Source organism: Solanum pennellii, chromosome 3, assembly GCF_001406875.1.
Source record: "Solanum pennellii chromosome 3, SPENNV200".
NCBI classification, from domain to species: domain Eukaryota; kingdom Viridiplantae; phylum Streptophyta; class Magnoliopsida; order Solanales; family Solanaceae; genus Solanum; species Solanum pennellii.
The window spans coordinates 2,764,630-2,779,423 of record NC_028639.1 but is presented as its reverse complement, the minus strand read 5'-3'; the positions used below and the strand labels follow the sequence as shown (position 1 = coordinate 2,779,423).

At 32.3% G+C, this 14,794-nt stretch overlaps 2 protein-coding genes across 5 annotated transcripts; both read right to left on the bottom strand.

Annotated features, from left to right (window-relative positions):
• Nucleotides 1-3,228: 3,228 nt before the first annotated feature.
• On the bottom strand, nucleotides 3,229-6,139 carry LOC107012175 (protein DETOXIFICATION 35-like). Its single transcript, XM_015211943.2, has 7 exons — nucleotides 5,861-6,139; nucleotides 5,017-5,642; nucleotides 4,561-4,617; nucleotides 4,244-4,482; nucleotides 4,037-4,155; nucleotides 3,836-3,922; nucleotides 3,229-3,662 (listed from the first exon to the last, which is right to left on the bottom strand). The coding sequence occupies exons 1-7, from the start codon at nucleotides 6,137-6,139 to the stop codon at nucleotides 3,567-3,569; spliced, it is 1,503 nt and encodes a 500-aa protein (XP_015067429.1). The 3' UTR covers nucleotides 3,229-3,566.
• A 1,958-nt stretch (nucleotides 6,140-8,097) lies between these two features.
• Nucleotides 8,098-11,033, bottom strand: LOC107012989 (protein DETOXIFICATION 35-like). Of its 4 annotated transcripts, none has more exons than XM_027915338.1 (8): nucleotides 10,729-11,033; nucleotides 9,951-10,330; nucleotides 9,246-9,871; nucleotides 9,072-9,128; nucleotides 8,769-9,007; nucleotides 8,567-8,685; nucleotides 8,409-8,495; nucleotides 8,098-8,331 (listed from the first exon to the last, which is right to left on the bottom strand). In XM_027915338.1, the coding sequence occupies exons 2-8, from the start codon at nucleotides 10,266-10,268 to the stop codon at nucleotides 8,257-8,259; spliced, it is 1,521 nt and encodes a 506-aa protein (XP_027771139.1). In that variant the 5' UTR covers nucleotides 10,269-10,330; nucleotides 10,729-11,033; the 3' UTR covers nucleotides 8,098-8,256. The 4 variants fall into 4 exon arrangements, with proteins under 4 accessions (XP_027771139.1, XP_015068455.1, XP_015068454.1 ...); XM_015212969.2 differs by having other exon boundaries at nucleotides 8,098-8,326; nucleotides 10,729-11,032; XM_015212968.2 differs by having other exon boundaries at nucleotides 8,098-8,326; nucleotides 10,745-11,032.
• Between the last annotated feature and the right edge of the window lie 3,761 nt (nucleotides 11,034-14,794).

The window sequence follows — 14,794 nt, the reverse complement described above, 5'->3', positions numbered from 1 at the left end:
GAACAGCTTTGGCTTCAAACTTATCTCCAGGTGGTAAACACTTAGCATAACATAAACAACCTATTGTTCTGAGGTGTGTTAAGGACCCTTTAACACCATGAAACACTTCAAAAGGAGACTTGTTGTTGAGAGCTATAGATGGCAATCTATTCATCATATACACAGCCCCAAGCACACAATGACCCCAGTATATAATAGGTATAGAACCCTGAAATCTGATAGCCCTGGCTAGTTCTAGAATATATCTGTGTTTCCTCTCCACCACCCCATTTTGTTGTGGTGTGTAAACACATGTTTTCTGATGTACAATACCAAGAGATGTAAACAAAGCATGACAATTAGAATTGACAAATTCAGTGCCATTATCTGATCTCAATACTTTGACCCTTTTTCCAAATTGTGTACTGATTAGCTGAAAAAAATTTCTTAACACTACCACCACATCACTCTTTAATTTCAGCAAAAATATCCAAGTCATACGAGAATGGTCATCCACAATAGTCAGAAACATTCTATAACCATCAAAAGTAGGAACATGAAATGGTCCCCATACATCCAAGTGCAACAAATCAAAAATACAAGAAGATCTATTCTCACTATTAGGAAAGGGTAATCTGGTTTGTCGAGCTAATGGACACACATCACATTTGTCTAAAATCCTTTTGCATTCATTAGGATCAATATTAAAAGAATGACTCATAGTTCCTACAGATGCATGACCCATCCTTCTATGCCAAAGAAGGATGTCCAGCTTATTCTTGGAAGCAACCATTCCTTTTGGTGAGCAATCAACACCTCTCCCTCTGTGACTCATCATATAGAGGCCATTCTTTTCTTCACCAATCTCCAGTACCTTCCCACTTGAGAGGTCCTGGAACACACAATAATCAGGAAAAAAATGAACTGAGCATTGTAGTTCCTTAGTGATCTGAGATACTGAAAGCAGATTATATCTAAAATCTCGAATGTATAAAACATTTTTCACAGATCTTCCATCCATCAATTCACAACTACCAATATGTGATACCTCTACGATCCCTCCATTTGGCAAATGTACTTGTTTGTTATAGTCAGTAACAGGCTTCCTAAAATTCAACATCTCTTTATGAGATATCATATGGTTGGATGCACCTGTGTCTATTATCCATTCTTTATCATCATTACATGCATAGGAAGCAAATGCTTTAGAAAAATTACCTCCCATGTTCGAATCAGATAATCTGCACATATTTGAGGAGGAAGGTTCTGGTACATCATCAGCCTTGTGCTGTCCCAGATTAGACTGATTGAGATGTGATGATTTATCATATTGTTGCATCATCTGTAGGTGTTGTTGTGAAGGAATGTGTGATCTATTCCAATCAGCATGAAGATTATCAGTTCTAGGATAGTTATTGTAACCTTGATCATTACGAAAATTCACATGAGCTGCTCGAGCTTGTGATCCATCATTGTGTGATCGACTTTCCTCATCCCTTACATTGTGAGCATGACTTCGATTTTCTCCTTCCTTCTCATAAGAATCATTTTGCTGTCCAACTTTCTTCTTGAATCTGAAGTTGGAAGGATATCCAATTAACCTATAGCAATTGGCTTTAGTATGACCCATCATCTTGCAATGATCACACTGAGCATTCCAGTCCCTTTTAAACTTGTTAGGAACTTGACGAGCAGTCATAAGAGCTGCTATCTCCAGATTATTAACATTCCTAGCTGAGTTTGCTATGACTCGTTGGCTTTCTCTTTCAATCATCATTGAATAGGCTTGATTAACAGAAGGAAGAGGAACTAGCATCAAGATCTGACTTCGAGCCTGCTCATAAGTCTCATTAAGACCCAGTAAAAATTGTAACAACTTCTGCTGCTTCATAAATTCTACAAAACCTCTCGATTCTGTGCAATTACAACCAGGAAAAGGCGCAATGCAATCAAATTCTGCCCAGCACAATCTCAATTTTGTGAAATACTCTGCGATAGTACTCGTACCCTGTACCAATGTGACAATTTCTCTATGTAGTTGAAAGATCCTTGATCCATCCGTCTTATCAAATCTCTCCTTAAGATCTCACCAAACAGAACATGCATCTGTAGAGTAAACAATTCCACCCAATAATTCCTTTGAAACACAATTCATGATCCATGAAAGGACAATTGCATTGCATCTCTCCCACAAATCACTCAAATTAGGACCAAATCCATCCTTCCTACACTTTCCATCGATTAGCCCCAACTTGTTTCTTCCAAGTATGGCTATTCTCATCGATCTGCTCCATACGGAATAATTTTCAGCACCTGTAAGTTGAATGGAAATCAATACAACTCCAGAAGTGTCTGCAGTACTCAAANTGCATTTTTTCATCATATTAATATGAAAAAATTGTAATTTATAGTACTTTTCATATAGTTTTAGCATATCTAATTTTTTTGTTTAATATATCGAATTAATGTGATCTAATTTACCTTTAAAAATTAGTCAAATTAATTTTCGATAAGCGTAACATGACAAACATTTCTGAACGGAGAGATTATTTTTTATTCATATTATTGCCGAATGACAAACAATATTTGACCGTTTCTCAGGTTAATAAGGTTAGTTTATTTTTTGCGTATATTTCATGTTTATTACATTTTTGCAATATTTTGTTAGATCCTTCTTGTAGAAACAATTGAACAAGATGAAGAAGAGCAAGATGAAGAAGAAGAAGAAGAAGAAGAAGAAGAAGAAGAAGGATTTGGAAGAGAATATCTTCACTTCTATTTCATTAGAGAGGAATACAAAAAACTACTGAAAATTAACTAAAACACTACTTTATATAAAACTTAAAATATTAACTAACTAATCTAACAGACCCTAACTATATTTGTTATAACTAATTTTAGTTAGCTAAGTAATAACACCTTTCTCATTACTTCTCAATTGAATAAAAAAATTCAATCGGACTCATCGTTGTGTACACTATTCAAAAGTGTCTTCATAACACTTGGTTTATGTCTCAGAATTGAAACAAAAGCTCAATTTAGATTTTAGAGTTGCCAAAAATACAAATTTCGAGTTGTTTTTCTTTAGATAAGAGTGATTATAATTGTTGTCTCAGTCCTTCACATAATTTTTATGTTTTGGTTGTAAATATACACTTTGAAATCATGTCTAAACCTCTTTATCATAATGTGTTAAAAGAAGAAAAAAAAAAGAAGATAAAGAGTAGTTTTCTGCAACAGGAAAGAAAATAGGAGCAACAAAGGTGTGAAATTAACATCATATTTAAATGTAATGTTACAAACACAACGAGACAAACATCTTAGCCTACCGTTCTAAATCGCAGCTACGTTACTATTAAAACTAATAGTACCCCTAACTCACGATGTTAAGAGTATCTTTAGCCTGGTCACCAACAAAATCAATTAACCTTTTTTATTCATATTTTACCCGTGTACAACTAATAATTTCCCCTTCGGCCTAGCTGTCATCCACCGTGGCATCTAACATGGATTTAGGCTCCACGTCATTTACAACACATAGATCCTATCCAAAAATCATCATTTGATATCACCACAAAATGTTACTCTTATGGTAAGTCCTTCGTAGGCTCTGAAATAAGAGTTTTCTCAGACTCAAAGTCTTGACCTCCCCACTTGCGTAGGCGCTCTGCAGACTGCTCAACCTGCGTTTCATTTTCTTATTATTACACATGACTTAATCATATTGAAAGGGAAGGGAAGGGAAGGTTCAACAAAATCTGTAACAAACTAAGAATTTAACTAGTATTGCTTCGTCTGTAATTTTCAAAGAAAGAGGAACGGATAATTTTAATTGTAACCAAAATGTTTCACTTACCTCTTTATTCCAATCGATTCTATAGAGTACAAATGAGAGAAGTAGTGTCTGCAAAGCAAGTCCTGCAATCATTCCTCCCCATAGACCCTGCAAGACAATTAAAAAGTATGAGATACTAAAAGGAAGAGTTTCCTATAGAAGATGCCTCCAAATGTGGAGTGAAATTAAAAATTGTAACTTTCAAAATGGAAGTTTATTTACCACGACGCCAAAGTTAGAGACAGAACCAAGCGTATATCCTAGAGGAATACCAAAAACATAGTAAGATCCCAAATTGATATATGCAACTAAACCTTGCCATCCACCTCCAATAGCAACACCTGCAAAACATTACTTGCCACAATAAGGACTACAAAGAGGAACGCACTTTTAAACATAGAAACAGTAAAAATGGAATAAAAGCAACACCTGATATTACAGGCTGAACACTGTTAAGAACCATGGTTATTCCGAGAAGCCAAGCAAGGTCAGCAACGGCTCGTTGCAAATCCTTGCTGTTTGTGTAAAGAATGGCCAGATGATTTCTTACTGCTAGTACTGATATCATGCAGAATATCCCAATGATGAGTGATTGAAACACTGCGATATATACACTATATTTGGTTGCCCTGGGACGCCCTAACCCAAGCTCATTTGAGACTCGTACGCTGAGAGAGCAATGATGCATTAAAACAAACTCAAAAACAAATAGAGTACATTTTTCTACAAGAATTTAGATTTATTACCTTATGGCAGCATTGATTCCTATGAACAACATTGCTTCCCATCCATCAATATTCATGCTGAAACACAAAACAGAAAGACAAAAAGGTTCGATTGATTCATGATAAAGGAGCTTTTCATCTCATCAAAAGCTATGCACAAAACCGCAAACTTTGTACATGATAATCTAATTGACAAATTCAATCAATTACACATTCCAGCTTAGAATTCAGTACTTTAAGTAAACTAAATCTTGATAAAGATGTAGGTCCAGCTAATTATCCTGTCCTAAAATTGTCAATTACAAATGAAAAAGAACAATGATAACCAAATACAAAATGAATTTTGTTATCTCGCTAAGCCTTGTTAGACAGAGCACTTGATACATGTGCTAATGAGAAGACAACAGGTGAGTTGCATGCAAGTTGGCTGGACACTACCATTATAAAAGAAAAGAAAAAGAAAGACGCAAAACTCACCAAATAGAGAGGGATCCAACAGCAATAACTGCATCCTTGAGTTGTCCGGTGAGAACAATAATACTCATCATGTACCAGATTTCAAGGCATAACATAACAGCCGAGGCAACCGAGAGTCTAACAAATGCCCAAATCTCATTCAATGCTGACAAAGACCATCCCGTCCATCCATCCTTACACCAAACTACCACGTATACAAATTGAGCTATGGCATTGGCCCAACCTGTTATATTAAAGACTAACGCAGCCCCATTTATACCCAAGTTGAACACATATAAGAACAACCATAGCAGAAAGGCATGGAGTAAAAGAACCACAAAACCAATACAAGCCAGCACACCAACTTTACTCTGTGCTTGAAGAAATTTCGAGGTGGGAATACCAACCGCCAGTGAAAACAACTCAGGGATTGAAAACAGGGCAAATTTCCCAGCAAGAACAGCCATATCATGTTCTTGGCCTAAAAGCTTAAGTAGTGGAGTTGCAAAAATATAAATTGGCAACAAAAACAATGTACTAAACAATAGAATAACCATAGACCGTTGTGTGTAAATCCCAAGCATATGTATTTGCCCAGCACCAAATGCCTGTCCACACAGCGTCTCCAGAGCACTCCCCATGCCCAACTACACAAAATTTTATTTGAATATCAATGTTCGGCGATATGAAAATTTCAGATGATAATAGCTAGTATATTACTATTCTTAGAGCATATTTGAATACTACATCCAAATTCTAAATATTCAGTACAACAAATACAATTCCAACACAAAATTTGTAAAAAAGCAAAACATTAGGTAGTATTTTCACTAGCAAAACTCCCAGAGCAACAGAGAATACAAACCATGAAGCCGAAAGAGAAAGTTCCAACGACATTTAGAGCAACAGAAACGGCAGAGAGCTGAACAGCACCAAGATGACCACAAAAAGCTACGGTAATTGAGTAGATCCCATACTGACAAAGAATATTGAAAGCAATTGGACCTCCAATCTCCCATAACTTCACTGTCTCGATCCAGAATACAGCCCTCCATTCTTTCAGTCCATTAATGGGTCGATAGTCGCCGTCAACTCCAATGAGCTGCTGCTGATTGTCGACGCCGGAGAGCAACGGCGATTCCATTTACTATTTCTAGTATGTCCGCCGATTATGCTCCGACTTACTGTATAATATCAAAAAATCTCATACACAAACTATTAAAAAGTAAAATAATACAAATACTACTAAAAGTTAAAAAGATAGTATACTACAGGACAATTCCGTAAATAAGTCAAAGTAGTAAAATAATACAAATAGTACTAAATAAAAATCTATTTGATCTATTTTTATTTTTAATTAATTTCTTTTTTTACTTATATCGTTACATAATAGGAGTATTATATTATTCTAGATTATTTAATTTAAGTCAAACTTCTTATACTAAAAAATTAAGGATTTTCAGTCAAACCAAATAATACAAATGTTATTAAACGTTGTATCTACCATATGATCCAAACGTAATGTTACACTCTTGTCTCTTGTAGTTATTTCATATTAATCTATTAATTTATTAAATTAAAAATATTGATTAGTTTTTTTATATCATTCTTATAATTAATTTCTTTTAAAATATTTATATTTATTTGTAAAATTTCTAAAAAAAGAAATTGAAAAGTAAATTTGTAAAATCATTTTTTTACTTATAATTTTGTAAGATAAAAAATAATTAACTTGTTTTGATTGTGGTCCCTATGATTTATGGCCAATGACAATTTAAATAGTACTGGTACTAATAAAATCATAATGAAATTGACCACCAACGAATCTTTATCACGGACTACTCATCTTTAAAGCTGTTTACTGTATTTTAAGTAAGTCGCTGTCTTCGTTTGATTTGATACAAAGATCAATAATATAAAAATTAATAATATATTATAATTTAAAATTTTGTAAAAGAGTTTAAAATATTTTTAAAATATTAAAAATATTATAAAATTATCCTTCATTCACCTATTAGTTTCAAAATATCCTTCTCGTTCATATATTCGGTCCAAAATACTCTTATCGTCCACCTTTTGGTTCAAAATTGACTACTTATTTAATGGTTTTATATTTAAATTATTTAAATATTTTTTAAAATACGTGGCGCTCAACTATTTGTTATAATTTAAGTTATTAGTTTAATTTATAAATCAATCCACTACCCACTCATTATTAATTAAATCATTCTAAATTAATAAACTCGTCACATTATTAATGCAAGCTACTGCCAATTGAATGTTTTTAAAAATTTGAGGCGAAAATATCTATAGAAGTAAATTATCATACATTCAAGTTTCTAATTTAAAAATCACCGATAAACTTAAAAGTCTGACTATGTTCATCTTAATTATTGTTACGTCTCAATTATGTGATGTTACTTCATAGGTAACTTTTTTTCAAAATAATATATTAAAGGTTTTAAAACAAATCATAAATATTTATAAAATTATATTTTTTAAAAATGCGTGAATTAATTCGGGATGTATTACTTCTTTACCTTTAATCATAAATTTCTAATCAATTTTGAAAGAAAGTGTCCGTCTAAGTAAGCGGCTCAACCTAAATTTAATTGGGGCTTCGATTCGGACTCAAATAATTTTGGATGTCATTTTCAGGAATCTATAATTTCATCGTGTTTTAGTAGTGTTTATGACGATTTTGATATTATAAATGGATTATTAATTGGGTGAGGTTTAGTTAGTAATGAGTGGGTAGTCGGTTGGTTTATAAATTATATTAATAAATTAAAATCATAACCAATAGTTGAACGCCAAGTATTTTAAAAAATATTTAAAGAGTTTGATTTTAAAACAATTAAAAAAAGTGATCAATTTTGAACCTAAAGGTGGATAACAAGGTATTTTGGAGCCAATAGATGGGTGAAGGGTAATTTTATACTATTTTCAATACTTTAAGCGTATTTTAGGCTCTTTTCTGTTAAAATTTTTATAGTATAATTCTTTCATTGCTTTTAATTCTATCCGTGGATTAAAACTTTAAAGAAAACCTTTTTCTTTATAAAATATCATGAAAGATTACATTATTTGAAGTTAAAAATATTAGAAGAAAAAGGAGAAGTCATCTGCTATAAATCGTTCCCTAATAATGTCAAGTGTGTACCCAACCATATATATTGACATACAAGTAACAAAATTGTGGATTTGGGTTATGCATACATCTTAGTTCTATACAAATTTAGCGTTTCATTTTCTCCGTTTCTAATTCTTGATCTCCCCATATCCGCATCCGTTCTGTCGTCTGCTCAACCTGCATTTCCATTCCATTTTTCTACACTATTACTTGCGATGATTTTGAACAAGATTTGTTATGGAGTTTGAGTGGATAAGAAATACGCAGTTGACGTACGTACCTCTTTATTCCAATCAATTCTATAGAGTACAATTGAGAGTAGCAATGTTTGCAAAGCAAGTCCAGCTATCATTCCTCCCCATAGTCCCTGCAACATAAAAAATGTAAAAACATAAGAAGAAACCAACAAAAGCAAAATAGAGATTTAAAGTTAGTTACCATGACTCCCAAGTTAGCCACATAACCAAGAAGATATCCGAGAGGAATAGCAAAAGCGTAGAAAGAACCCAAATTTATATAAGCCACTACACCTTGCAACCCACATCCAATAGCAACACCTGCAACCCAAAAAGATCATTGTCACACTATGGAGGTTTTAACTATAGGGAACAAGAACAACGAAAGAGCAAACAAACCACACCTGATATCACAGGATGGACACTGCTGAGTAGCATTGCTAATCCAAGAAACTGAGCAAGCTCAGAAACAGATTTGATCAAAACCTTGTCGTCCGTGAAAAGAATGGCAAGATGATTTCTTACTGCCAATACTACAATCATGCAGAGAATCCCAATGAAAACTGACTGAGATAGTGTGACATAGACACTATATTTGGTCGTCCTGGCATGTCCTAGCCCCAGCTCATTTGAGACCCGAACACTGGGAAAACAACAATACATTAACCACAAACTCAAACCAAATTACAACGCAAGGGTTTCATTACCTTATGGCAGCGTTGATTCCGACAAAAAACATTTCTTGCCATTCACTAAGAGTTGAACTGAAAGATGACAAAAATTGATATGTTTGATCAGTTGTTCAAGTCAAGCAAATACAAAAGCATTGCAGAATAATAATAATAATTAAATGGGGAAAGAAATTAGACACAGGACTTCACCAAATAGAGAGGGATCCAACAGCAGTAACCGGATCTTTGAGATATCCAGCGATGAGAACCATACTCATGGGAAACCAAATTTCTAGGGATAGCATAAGAGCCGACTCAATTGACAGTTTAACAAAGGGCCACATGTCATTGAATGCAGACGAAGACCATCCCTTCCACCCATCCTTGCACCAAACAACGACGTAAGCAAATTGAGCTAGGGCGTTGATCCAACATACAAGATCAAGGGACATAGCTGCCCCGGTTAAACCCCAATTGAACACATGAATGAAGAGCCAAAGGAGAAGAGCATGGAGTGATAGAGCCACAAAACCAATCCAAGCCAGCACGCCAACTTTACTCTGGGCTTGAAGAAATTTAGAAGTGGGAATAGTGATAGACAGGGAATATAATTCAGGTATGATTAATAGGGTGAACTTTCCAGCAACCACAGCAATATCATGATGTTGGCCTAGGAACTTAAGTATAGGAGTCGCGAAAATATAGATTGGTAAGAGAAGGAAAGCACTCATCAATAGAATAATCATTGAGCGTTGTGTGTAAATCCCAAGCATGTGTATTTTCCCAGCACCAAATGCCTGCCCACAGAGCGTTTCCAAAGCACTCCCCATGCCCATCTACAAATGGATCCGATGTAACTATTACTGTAATAGTGGGGGCAACACTCGTAAAAGGAACGAGGGTACAAGGACTCACCATGAAGCCGTAACAGAAAGTAGCAATGACAGTTTGAGCAAGGGTAACAGCAGCGAGTTGTGTTGGTCCAAGATGACCACAGAAAACAACAGTGATAGCATAAAGTCCATATTGACACATGATATTCAAAGCAATTGGTCCTCCAATCTCCCATAGCTTTACTGTCTCCATCCAAAATACACCCCACAATTCATTCAAATTCATGCCAGAAATACGCCTGTAGTCACCATTGGACGCGATAAGATCGTATCTGGACAAGTCATATTCCAGCTCATCAACATCACTATAAGAGTCATACTCCAGCGACAATGGTTCCATCGCTCTTCACTAAGCCTTTTGATTTTGTTGCAGTGTGACAGCAACTACTGCTTTTCATGTATCTGCACAAATGATCCAAGTGAACAGTTAATTAAATTGATAATGTTAATCACCATTACTCTTGATGTACATTTCTAATTAATCTTCAAAATACCCAAATAATAAACAAATGTAAATCCCAAATATTATGTGGGTTCCCATTTCTAAGAAGAGTAGAAGAATTCCACCTATAACTTTGTGATATATACACAAATTTAATAATCCTACTCTGTTTTTTCATCTTCTCATTAAACTTTTCATTTTAATAAATCAAATTTGTCCCGGTTTTTTTTCTTTCAAACGATAGAATCGTAGTAGAAATTATTTGAACAATGGAATATGAATTCAAGCTTCTTAAATCATAAGTTGATACATGTAATAGAAGTCGAAAATACTAAAAAAAATTATTCAATGAAATTACCAGCTATAAAAATTACCAGCGGCTAGATAGCGGCTAGATTACATGTTCATTTGCATCGCCAAAAAAGGGCATAAATCATCTATTCTTCTTATCTGCATTTGAGCAACTGTTGGAATTTGGATGATCCATATAATTTTTACCCAATTTATGCTATCTTGTTGAGGATAACCATAATTTCAAAAGCAAATCTGTCAAAAGAATAACAAAACACACACAAATTTTCTATTTAGAGTCATCGCTTCTTATATATGCTCTGCAATAAATCATTTCTTTTATATATATGTTGCTTTGAGAAGAGGGTTTGGATTTTTCAGTTAAGGATTGCGACTGCTATTGGTAATTAGTCGTGAGTCGTCATTATTGCAATTTTATTTAATTAATTAAAACATTTAGCTCGTGATTAAAATTAGGCTTAAAGATGAAATAAGTTAAGATTCTTTGGCCCAACATTTTAAACTTAAAAGTGATAGATATACAAACTATAAACATTATCAAAATATTGATACAAAAGTACTTAATACCTTTCATACGGAAAAAATGGTCTTTCTTTAGGGGTAGGTATAGGGATGATTCATTATGAGGCCACTATAAATTTTTTAATCAAAGAAATTCTACTAAGTGCAAAGTTAGTTGTATCCACTAAAACAACAAAAAGATAGTATATATATTTGAAATATAACATAAATACCAGTCTAGTACCAAAGTTTTTGAAAAGACGGATCAATCTAGACAAGAAATCTACTAAGTGCAAAGTCACATGCATTCACCGAAAGAAAGTCGTCAATATGAGCTAGGTCTGTTGAGTTGGTTTAGTTTAATCTGAGATTTAATAAGGTTGGACTAAGATCTTTGAAGCTCAATTAAAAAAAAGTTCTTTAGCTCGGTCTTAGATAAGTCTGTTGATTTGTGCGGCTTGAGAAATAAATGTAGGGTCAGTCCGTAGGCCAATAAAAATTAATTAAAAATAGGGAAAAGGGTCTGATATACCCCCAACTTTGCCATTTGGAGCTGATATACCTCTCGTTATGAAAGTAACTCATATATGCCCTTACCGTTATACAAACGGCTCACATATACCCCTGCCGTTACAAAATGACTCACATATATCCTTCATTTAACGGAAGTTAAAAAAATTAGTTTTTAATTTATATTTATTACTCATATATGTGATCCGTTTGCATAACATAAGGGCATATAATGAATCACTTTCATAACAAGGGGTATATCAGCTCTAAATGACAAAGTTGAGGGGTATATCAGACCCTTTTTCCTTAAAAATATAATATAATAATATTAAAATTAAAAATTAAAGAGAGTCCAAACTCAAAATAGTTAGGTTAATATTTCTATTTAGATATTTATACTTTTACTTGAAAAAAAGCTTAATAAATATTATAAAGATAATTTTATTTGTGGATTTGATTAACAAGTAGTAATATTAACATCATGTAATATTGTTTTGTCGATATTTATGTTAATATTTTAAATTATAATTTATAATTTATTAATTATAAAAAAATATAATTTTAAAAAAATAGACTGACCGACAAGCCTGTAGTCCACCTACTTATAGGTTGGACCGGCTGTTTCTCGGCCCACGCCAAAAATAGACTAACCCTCCGCTTAACAAAAAATAATTCTATCCATCCCACTTAACCCTCCGCTTTCAATTATTTTTTTCCAATATTTAGATATACAGATCAAAAATAATTTTTATTTGCCTCCACAAGACTTTTTAAAATTTATTAGTTATTTATGTCACATTTGGTACATTAGTAGAATTTTTTTTCTAAAAATATATGTACGGGCATATCCAACACAAAATGAGAAGAACGTAAAAAAAATAAAAATTAGAATCAGGAGATTAAATAGGATGGAGTAGCTTTTTATTTTTTTTAAAATAAAATAACAACCATCCAAACAAATTATTAAGAACACCCTTAAAATATAAATACTTATCTATATTTATATATACTTTATATATATAATAAAGGAGAATAGTTTGTAATATGGTTACGCGAAGTGCTAAATCAATGAAAAGTCACTTGGCAATTTTAAGACAGTTAATAAATATTCCAATATGAAAATAAAATTAGATTTTTTCGTAGGTAGCACGTACTTTTAAGGCAAATTTTATTTTTATTATATGAGTTTAATTAATATTCATTGTTGGTGCATATTTTTTTGGACAACTTTCATATATAGCAAATAAAAAATTTATATTTGTATGCTATAGCAAAGTTTGTATTATTACGCTCTATAGCAAACATAGAAACTGTATAATTCGCTATACATATACAGTTGAAGCAAATTACATAAAACGAAGTGTATAAAACAAGAAAGAGAAAGACACTTAGGCAGAGAACTGTATAAAAACGAAATATATAAAACGAATTGTATTATTATAAGTGTATAGAACGATTATATCAATTTGAATTTGTATAAAATGAGAAAGAGAGAAAGACAAAAGAGACTTGACAAGGAATATACAATTCAATCGAATTGTATAAAACGAGAAAGAGAGAAATTAGATACAATTTTTGAAAATTGTATAAAACGAGAAAGAGAGAAAGGCAAAAGAAACTGGGCAGAAGAGTATTTTTATTGTATAATTATAAGTGTATACGACGAAAATATATATACTTGCATTAGTATATACAGTTTTCTCATGCTTTATACAAACAGAAACGCAATTTATACATTTTGTTTCTGTTTGTATAAGTGAGAAAGGCGAGGGTGGCGAGCGAGATTTGGGAGAATGGCGAGCGAGATATGGAAGAGGGGAGAGAGGGGAACAAAAATATATGTATTTATACAATTTTCTCTGCTTTATACAATTAGAAATAATTTTTATACATTTGTGTTTGTTTAAAAAGTGAGGAAGCGAGCGAGAGATTGGAGGAGAGTGGCGAGCGAGATACTTGGGAGAGAGGCGCCTGGCAATTTTTTACAAACGTTTGCTATGGAGCACAATTAAATCAAACCCTAGCTACTCCATTTATTTTAGGTTATTAGTTTGTTATTATATACAATTTTTCCTATTTTTTTTTACTCTGGCACATACTTTAAGGCAAGTTTCTTTTTTAATATTATTTTTTTTTATTTTATAAAATATAAATATCAATTTTAGTAATATACGGTAATTAAGATTCTACTTTTATTTATCCATTAGTTTATGATTCTCTTTCTTAACTAAAAAAAATTACCATGTTTGTTTTATCTGTACAATTCTACAAAATTTATTTAAACTTAATGTTACTTCTCTTTTTTAATAGCAGTGAAACAAATTGCAAACATCCACCATTAAAACAGTTTAAAGAGAAAGGTAATTGCTGATTATAATTTATGTAACTTTTAACCCCTAATTTTGAAATGTAACCTCGAAGCATAATCTACCTCCGATTAATACAACATTTTTATAACATTTTGTAGGCATGCATGCTTAAACGACATATGTAGAAGAATCCAAAATTAATTTGTCATTTTGAAATACTCTAATAGGTAAAAGAACCCTAAATGAACTCATACTATTTCATAATTTTTTTTCATTCTCAAATATTGTAAAATAAATAAATACATTTGAATTAAATATTAAAATAGAAGATAAGAATAAAGAAATATTAATACTATTAATAATAATAAAAATACCAATAATAATAACAATAATCAAGAGTAGCTAGCAAGAGTAACATAAATATTAAATAGCAATAATAATAGTAGTATAAATATCTATATTATTATTATTATTATTATTGAAAATTAATCAGCAGAATCTTCATTATGCTCATCTTTGAATACATATGAAAAAAATCCATGAAAGATTTTGTGAACTTAGTCGGATAACTTAACCATACGTACGTTTAAATACTCTTTTGATATTTTTAAATTGATTTTTTTCATCCTTTGGCTATAATATTACTTCCACCTGTCACATTATAGTCACGTAAGCGCCACATTGTAATCATGTAGACACTATATCATTAATTTGTATTTCTTTTTTACTTATTCACTATTTTTTTCTTAAACACTTTTTAAAATTAATTATATCAATTGATTAATTTATAAA

Excerpts from the sequence above, each read along its gene's own strand:
- LOC107012175 (XM_015211943.2), bottom strand. The coding sequence starts at position 6,139 with ATGGAATCGCCGTTGCTCTCCGGCGTCGACAATCAGCAGCAGCTCATT. Across the intron at positions 4,618-5,016 it reads GTTGGATCCCTCTCTATTTG|CATGAATATTGATGGATGGG; the intron begins GTGAGTTTTGCG and ends TTTGTGTTTCAG. Across the intron at positions 4,483-4,560 it reads GGAATCAATGCTGCCATAAG|CGTACGAGTCTCAAATGAGC; the intron begins GTAATAAATCTA and ends TTGCTCTCTCAG.
- LOC107012989 (XM_015212969.2), bottom strand. The coding sequence starts at position 10,268 with ATGGAACCATTGTCGCTGGAGTATGACTCTTATAGTGATGTTGATGAG. Across the intron at positions 9,872-9,950 it reads CTTTCTGTTACGGCTTCATG|ATGGGCATGGGGAGTGCTTT; the intron begins GTGAGTCCTTGT and ends ATCCATTTGTAG. Across the intron at positions 9,008-9,071 it reads GGAATCAACGCTGCCATAAG|TGTTCGGGTCTCAAATGAGC; the intron begins GTAATGAAACCC and ends TTGTTTTCCCAG.